We start from the raw sequence: 8,168 nt of genomic DNA, 5'->3' as shown, positions 1-8,168 counted from the left end.
TTTTAGCGTACATGTTATGTACTTTCAGCTGTCTGCCAGTAGCTAATATTTATTTGCTTTTATTTTTTATATACAGTGGATATATAAAATAAAATCTGTAGTGTATTTGCCCACCCTCATTCCCCTACCACTCTACCCTCTCCCAGTTTATTTTACTAATCTATTATCCCCCTCTCCCTCCTTCCAGCTTCCAACTTTTTCCGTAGTATAAGCGTTCCCACCCGCTCCTGCCCCTCTCACACACCCTACTGCCTTCTTCCTCCTACCGCCAGCGATGGGCCACCCACCTGCCTCCCTCCTATCCTTCGCATGCCACCAACGATCGGCACCATCACTGGCCCTCTCTGCAACGGTTGCTTAGAAAATGGTAATGCACTATGCCTCAATATTGAGGCATTTCTGCAATCTGTGTCCCTTTCTGTATTGTGCAGCGGTGGTGCCAAACGGTGGCGTGAGAGGGTAAGGAGGGAGGCAGGTGGGAGCCCCATCGCTGGAGGGGCTGGAGAGGCTGGGACCACTGTGCTGCATAAAAAAAATATGTTAAGATAGGGATAGAAGGATAGTGATAGATGGATAGAGATAAATGGATATAGGTATAGGGAGATAGGGATAGAGATAGAGGAATAGAGATAGAGGGATAGATGGATAGGGATAGATGGACACAGCAATAGAGGGATAGCGGGATATATGGATAGTGATAGAGATAGAGGGATTGGTGATAGATATAGACAGGAGCGGGTGGTACCTCTGCACTGCAGAAAATTAGATGTTGAAAGTGGCAGGGAGGGTGAAGGAGGGAGGGGGGATAAGAGAGAGGAGATCTGAGTGGATGGGGGGGGTCAGATGGTAGGCAAAGGTTCTTGGAGGGAGAGGTGGGTAAATAAGGGAGTGGTTAGTAAGTTGGACACATTTTTGACCGTCTACACGGACTTTAACACTAGTATTGCAATAAACAGATAGCAAATGTGGAACAAATTTGGTTATGTTTTCAAAAAGTAACTGTTATTTTAAAAAGAGTTAAAATCCTTTGAGCCACTTATTTATTTGTGGATATATACACGGCATGAACCCCATCATATGACAGACATGTTATCAGACTTGCCCAACGCTCTTTATGGAAAACATTGGTGACAACCTTGCTACTTCATATATTTTACCTTTTATGAATAATAAACAGTTATTTTAAAAGGGTTAAAATCCTTTTGGGTCACTCATTTCTGTGATGATAAATACTCGGCATGAACTTCATCATAGAATAGACAAATATTTTCTGCATGGCCCAATGCAAACAATCTGGTGCCAACTTTGCAACTTCATATATTTTATCTTATCAAGTAAAGGTATTTAAAAAGGGTTAAAATCATTTGGCCCACTAATTTATGTGTGGATATATACAGGGCATGAACCCCATTATAGAATAGACATGTTATCAACCTGGCCCAACGCTTTTTAGAGCAAAAAAATTGCAGGCAACCTTGCCATTTCATATATTTTACCTTTTCTAAATAAGTAATTGGTATTTAATAACTTTTAAAATCCTTTGGAACGCTCATTAATGTGTGCTTATATACATGGCATAAGCCTCTCTATAGGACATACATGTTTTCAGCCTGTCACAATGCTTTTTATATCAAACAATCTGGTGCCAACCTTGCCACTTCATATATTTTACCTTTTCTGAATAAGTAACTGGTATTTTAAGTGTTAAAATCCTTTTGGTCACTTATTTCTGTGATGATATATACGCGGCATGAACATCTTCATAGAATATACATATTTTCAGCCGTGCCCAATGCTTTTTATAGCAATTTTTTTGTGCCAACCTGGCCACTTCATATATTTTACCTTTTCTGAATAAGTAACTGGTATTTAAACTGGTATTTAAAAAGGGTTGAAATCCGATGAGTCACTCATTTCTGTGTGCATATATACAGGGCATGAACCACTTCATATTTTTAAGTTCTAAGCCTGACCCAATGCTTTATATGGCAAACAAACTTGTGCCAACCTTGCCACTGAATATATTTTACCTTTTTTAAAAGTAACTTGTATTTAAAAAGGTTTAAAATTATTTGCGACACTCATTTCTGTGTGGATATATGTTCTAAGCCTGAACCAACGCTTTATATGGCAAACAAACTTGTGCCAAACTGGAGCTCCACTCAAGATAGGAAACATTTGACCTCCACTCAATATTTTTTTTTTTTTTTTTTTTTAAATGGACTTTAACGTAACAATCAATAGACACAATAATTCAGAAAACTAAATATTTTGCTTTCCTGTTCTTAATGTTCATTGACAGTGGTTTATGCTGATTGTTATTAATAAGGTTAAATAAGCACATTCTTTACATTAACTTATGTTCTGTTAGGGCAAAAGTATAAGCAAAAGTAATGATAATTGTAAGTTATAAATACATCATCTCCGTAAATCACACCTGGGTGCCATCAGGGGGTTACAGGGGTGACTCCTGTCAGGGGCCAAATGGGCCAGGGTTCCCCATGAGGCAAGAACAACTATTATTTTCTTTAAACAATTTTGGCAGCCACCAGAGGGTATTACAGCAGAGTGCTACTGAGTGTGGTCAATTTTATTAAAATGAGTAAAGCATTAGCATTTGAGAGGATTTTTGAGTGTGCACTAAACCACTATGCGTAGTGAGACAGACTTGGCACTTAAAAGGATACTAAACACAATTTTTTTTCATTCTAGATTCAGATAGAGCATGCAATTTTAAGCAGCTTTTTAATTTACTTCTATTATCAAATTTTCTTCGTTCTCTTCCTATATTTATCTGAAAAAGAAGAAATAAAAGCGTTTGAGCCGGCCCATGTTAGTTTGAGAACCTGGGTTACGCTTGCTTATTGGATGGCTAAATGCAGGCACCTATTAGCAAACTCTATCCAGGGTACTGAACAAAAAATAGTCATGCTCCAAAGCTTCCATTCCTAACTTTTCAAATAAAGATAGCAAGAGAACAAATAAAAAATTATAATAGGAATAAATGATAAAGCTGCTTAAAATTGCATGCTCTATCTGAATCATGAAAGAAAAAATGTGGGTCCAGTAGCCCTTTAAGTTTGTACAGTGTGTGTCTGAGTCAGATGGCAGAGCACTTTCATTTGCAGAGGAGGTAGGACTTACATAGTAATTTTTTTTATTTCTTTGTGCAATTTTGGATTGTAACTTCAGTGTGGTAGTTGTATGGTGGGGCCAGGGGTCCATAAAAAACATTTATTTTTTTTAGCAATCTGCAGCAGTGTATTTATGATTATTTGACAATGCTGTAGAAATTCTATATTTAAAGCCATGCATAAAGGTTTCCTCCTTAATACACAAATGGTAGTTGCCCTTTTGAAAGATATTTTTTTTGTAATATATACATTTTAACTACATTTCAGTTTACTGCCCCTTTATGCAAGGACTTTACAGATGCAAGGAGGCATTTTATCTATGATTTTTACATATGCATAAAAAGTTATACTTTCAAACTAAGATTTCTCAGTGTTTCAAATGATACAGGTTAACTTAACACTGTTCAGTTTACAATACAGCTGACTTAATTTTGAAATACATACAAACGAGCCTAAATCATGCATTTAACCATATCTAATGGTATGAGACCTAGTGCCACGGCTTATGGTTCCACCAAGACCATATAGAGTACAGCATTTTCAAAATCCATAAGTACAGCTGACAGATGGGAACATGTTTACACCATAATTGAAGTGTTGATCTTGTTTGGGGGAAAAAACACAAACATATGTCAACCTTTTAAAAGTACTTTTCTTCATCTAAACATCTACTGATAACATTAATCTACAATTTTGAATTCATAGAGTTTAATTTTTGTTTGCACATTTGCAAATCTGATTGTTTAAAAAGTGATCTCTTAATTTCTGCAATTTTTTTTATCATGCATGTCACACACTGTTTTGTTGTTGTTGTTGGTCTCTCTGTGAGAGTGGGTGTATATGTCTTTGTGCATTATCGATGTATGTCTGTGAGGGTGTGTGAGTATGTCTTTGTGCTTTTTCTATTTGTGTCCCTGTGAGGGTGTGTGTATGTATGTCTTTGTGTATTTCCTCTTGATGCCTCTGTGAGGGTGGATGCGTATGACTTTTTTTTTAAATGTGGATGTCTCTTTGAGGGTGGGTGAGTATGTCTGTGTGTTTTCTTTGGTTGTCTCTGTGAGGGTGTGTGTATGTATATGCAGTTTCTGTGGGTGTCTCTCTGAGAGTGTATGTCTCTCTGTTTTCTCTGGATGTCTCAGTGAGGGTGTGTGTGTGTCTCTATGTCTTTGTGTGTTTTATGTGTCTGTGTGTTGATGGGTATATTATGTTAGTGGGTGACTTGTAACCGACACATGAGGGCATTTTGAAACTCATATGATTGTCTGTAATACAGCAAACAACACCCACAACTTCCTTTAACATGTTTCTTAGATAGACATATATGGACATTTTATTTTACTCCTCTAACTGCATTTCCTGTAGCCTCATGATGCGAGACTGCTATATAACTGCTGTGTATACTTACAGTAAACGGAACTAGTGAGAAACACTCTCTGTTCTTGTGTGCTTTCTTGCTGTTCCCCGGAGCTCTGGAGAATCGTGTTCAATCAAGGTCAGAAACCATTTGAACTTATAACCCTAACCTTATACTATGAAAGCAGAAGCAACAATAGGCTACTGCTATATATATATATATATATATATATATATATATATATATATATATATATATACTGTTACCTATAATTATCTTGTACCTTCATACTTGTGGTAGTGTGTTATTAAAGCACTGACTCAGAAATGGTGTTAATTATCTTATTTTTTTATTATTATCAATAATTTAAACAGAAACACACCACCACCCCTTGTCCATCAGTCATTTGTTGAACATGGCATTAACTTGGAGGCCCTGTTGGTCAAGACATGCCTGCAAAAACAACTCCATATCTTCTCTGTGCTGAAATACAAAGAGGAATGGCTCCCTTGCTTCTGGTTCTTCTCTTTGCATCACGTTATCTATGGGCTTCTGGCGGTCATCTTCATTCATTGACACATAACTTGGCATGGTTATGCGCCCACAGAACAGTGCCTCATTCTTGACAACCCATTGTATAGCAATGTGTAGATCTTTAATGATTGCTGGCTCCTGTGTCAAGCACATGGGAGGAAACTTAGTCATAGTCAGAATCAAAATTGTTATTTTCATAATAAAAAAATAATAATTTAAGGGACACTCAAGTCAAAAACAGACTTTTATAAATCAGAAAGAACATGCAGTTTCCAATTTACTTCCATTATAAAATCTGCTTCGTTCTCTTGTTATCCTTTGCTGAAGGAACAACATTGCACTACTGGCAGCAAGATGAACACATATAGGTCGCGTTCGGGCAGCGCTCAGGAGCTAGTGGAGGCGCTTCACTTCCAGCGATGACGTGGCGCTAGGTGACGTCACAAGCAAGGGAGCTAGCTTAGAGAAAACGATTGCATGCGCAAAGGGATCTGCTGCACAATAATGAACGTTTTTAAATAAGCTCCCTTGTAGCTGACTGTAAAAATGTTTAAATTGTGTCTCTCTTTATTAGTGGAGGATTATTTTTATTTAAGCTGTTTACACAACACCGTTGTTCGAGAATGGTTTCCCCTGCCTCTCGGCAAACATTGGAACTCTGACCCACCTTCATTCAGCTGTTCTCAGCTCAGCCCCTGTAGCTTATCCTGCCCCATTCAGCTAATAATACTACAGGTGCTGAGCTGAGAGCAGCTGAATGGAGGTGGGTCAGAGTTCCGATGTTTGCCGAGAGGCAGGGGAAACCAGAGACACTGGGGAAACAATTCTCAGCATAACACCGGATAAGCATGACAGCAGCATTTAGTACAGGGCAAATTGGAGATAGGTTACTTAGCCTATCTCCAATTTGCCCTGTACTAAATGCTGCTGTCAGACTTATCCGCCTCACCTGTCCCTCCTCTGCTGCTTATAAAAACATGGCAGCCTCCACAGCAAAACGTGTGTGGAGGCTGCCATGTTGCCAAGCGTCTGAGCTTGCTCTCAAAAGTGACAGCTTTTCCAGTACGATGGAAGCGCTGGGACTTATATTATCAGAGCACTCAAAAACGCCAGGCATCTCACTTGCAAATGTGAGGAAAACGCTACAAGCGAGTCCCAGTTTGCTTGGAGCGCTGCCCGAACGGAGCCATAGTCATCCAATCGCAAAAGACAAATGAGTGCAGGCAAAAATCAGCAGCTAGCTCCCACTAGTGTTGAATATGTGTGTATTCTCTTTCAGCAAGGGATAACAAGAGAACAAAGCACATTTAAAAATAGATGTGAATTTATAAGTGTCTTAAAATGACATGTTCTATCTGAATCATGCAAGTTAAATTTTGAATTTACTATCCCTTTATCTCCTTAAGGACCGCAGTTGTAACAGATGAAAAAAAATTAAATAGTAAAAATAATAAAAATAAATAGTTATGTAGGGTTAGGGTTAGATCTAGGCTTAGTGGTAGATCTAGGGGAAGGGTTAGATCTAGAGGTAGGGTTAGATCTAGGCTTAGTGGTAGATCTAGGGGAAGGGTTAGATCTAGGGGGAGGGTTAGATCTAGGGGGAGGGTTAGATCTAGGGTGAGGGTTAGATCTAGGGGGAGGGTTGGGGTTAAAAGGTCACTGAAGGAGAAAAAGGTTAATCGTAAAAATTGAAAATTGGGTATTTCAAAACTCAGGACAAAATGAAGAAACTGTTTAGCCATCTTGTTTTCTTGCGGGTTGTAGATGCGTAACAGATTTTGGGGGTAAAAGTAAAAAAAAAGTGTGGTTTTTAATATTTTTTAATCATAATTTATAAAAATATTTATTAAAAATTATAAGATATGATGAAAATAATGGTATCTGTAGAAAGTCAATCTTATGGCGAGAAAAACGGTATATAATATGTGTGGGTACAGTAATGAGTATATAATATGTGTGGGTACAGTAATGAGTATATAATATGTGTGAGTACAGTAAAGGAGTAAGAGGAAAATTACAGCTAAACGCAAACACCGCAGCAATGTAAAAACAGCCTTGGTCGCTAACGCTAAAAAATTGGTACAACAGTCAGGTCACTAAGGGGTTAAACATGGTAAAAAAAAAAAAAGAAAGCAGCAAACCTTCTTCTTGTTTAAAGAGAACTGGAGGTTGTGGATGTCACATTTTTGTTGTGTAGAGTGGAGCTTTAAATAGTTCAGTATTGTTCATAAAACAGCAGATAATACATAAAAAAACTAAAGAATTACTCCTGTGATTTCCTGAGATGATCTATTTATAACTTAGAATAATCATTACATTTGCTTATACTTTGCCTTAACCTTATAAATGACACTCACCATAAACCAAAATAATGCAATTTTGTTTTCAGAATTGTGCCTATTGGTTGTTTGATACATTAAAGTTTATTTAAAAAAAAAAACGTTTTCTGAATGATTGTGCATATTGGTTGTTTGATACATTAAAGTTTTATTGAAATAGAAAAAAAAATTGCAGTGGAGGTCACATGTTTCCTGTCTAGAGTGGAGCTCCACTCTGCAGATAGACTACTTTGTCGCATTTTCGCAGATCCGACATGGATTGGATACTTTCTTTGTCATTCATTGGCTATAACGCTAGGCGAAGGCGTTGCTGACTCATGCATTTACACGCTAGGTGGAAGCGTTTCTTTTTTCCAGAAAAAAAACAAGCCTTCAATTTTGCTTGAAGCCATTGTGTATACTTCCTCAATCTTCGTATAATTTACACTAGGTTATGATAATTAAAATCAAGAGGATACCTCAACTATATAATTTATCTATATGTTTTCTCACTGGCAATGAAAGAAAGTTATACGAAGACTGAGAAAGTATATACAATGGTTTCAAGCAAGATTAAAGGACCACTAAGCTAATTATAATAGCATAATCATTAAATCCATAATACAAATACAATTTTCAGATGAATAGTAGATTTCTTTCGGACAAATTCAGTTAGTTCTATTTTCCCTCCCACTGCATCATGTGAAGGCCATTAGCCAATCACATAATGCATATACAATGAATCTTGCAGTAGGTGCTGGTGTCTCAGAAAGTGTGCATCTAAAAAGATTGTGCACAAAATTGGTATAGGAAGAATAACTTTACAGC

General features: G+C 37.4%; 1 protein-coding gene across 1 annotated transcript; it reads right to left on the bottom strand.

Moving 5' to 3' along the window:
* Positions 1-4,815: 4,815 nt before the first annotated feature.
* On the bottom strand, positions 4,816-7,430 carry LOC128639553 (structural maintenance of chromosomes protein 5-like). The gene is made up of 2 exons (XM_053691692.1): positions 7,380-7,430; positions 4,816-5,160 (listed from the first exon to the last, which is right to left on the bottom strand). Exons 1-2 carry the CDS (start codon positions 7,380-7,382, stop codon positions 4,891-4,893), a joined length of 273 nt encoding a protein of 90 aa, XP_053547667.1. The 5' UTR covers positions 7,383-7,430; the 3' UTR covers positions 4,816-4,890.
* Between the last annotated feature and the right edge of the window lie 738 nt (positions 7,431-8,168).

Source organism: Bombina bombina, chromosome 1, assembly GCF_027579735.1.
Source record: "Bombina bombina isolate aBomBom1 chromosome 1, aBomBom1.pri, whole genome shotgun sequence".
In the NCBI taxonomy this organism is placed as follows: Eukaryota; Metazoa; Chordata; class Amphibia; order Anura; family Bombinatoridae; genus Bombina; species Bombina bombina.
This window is presented reverse-complemented; position numbering and strand designations above follow the sequence as displayed.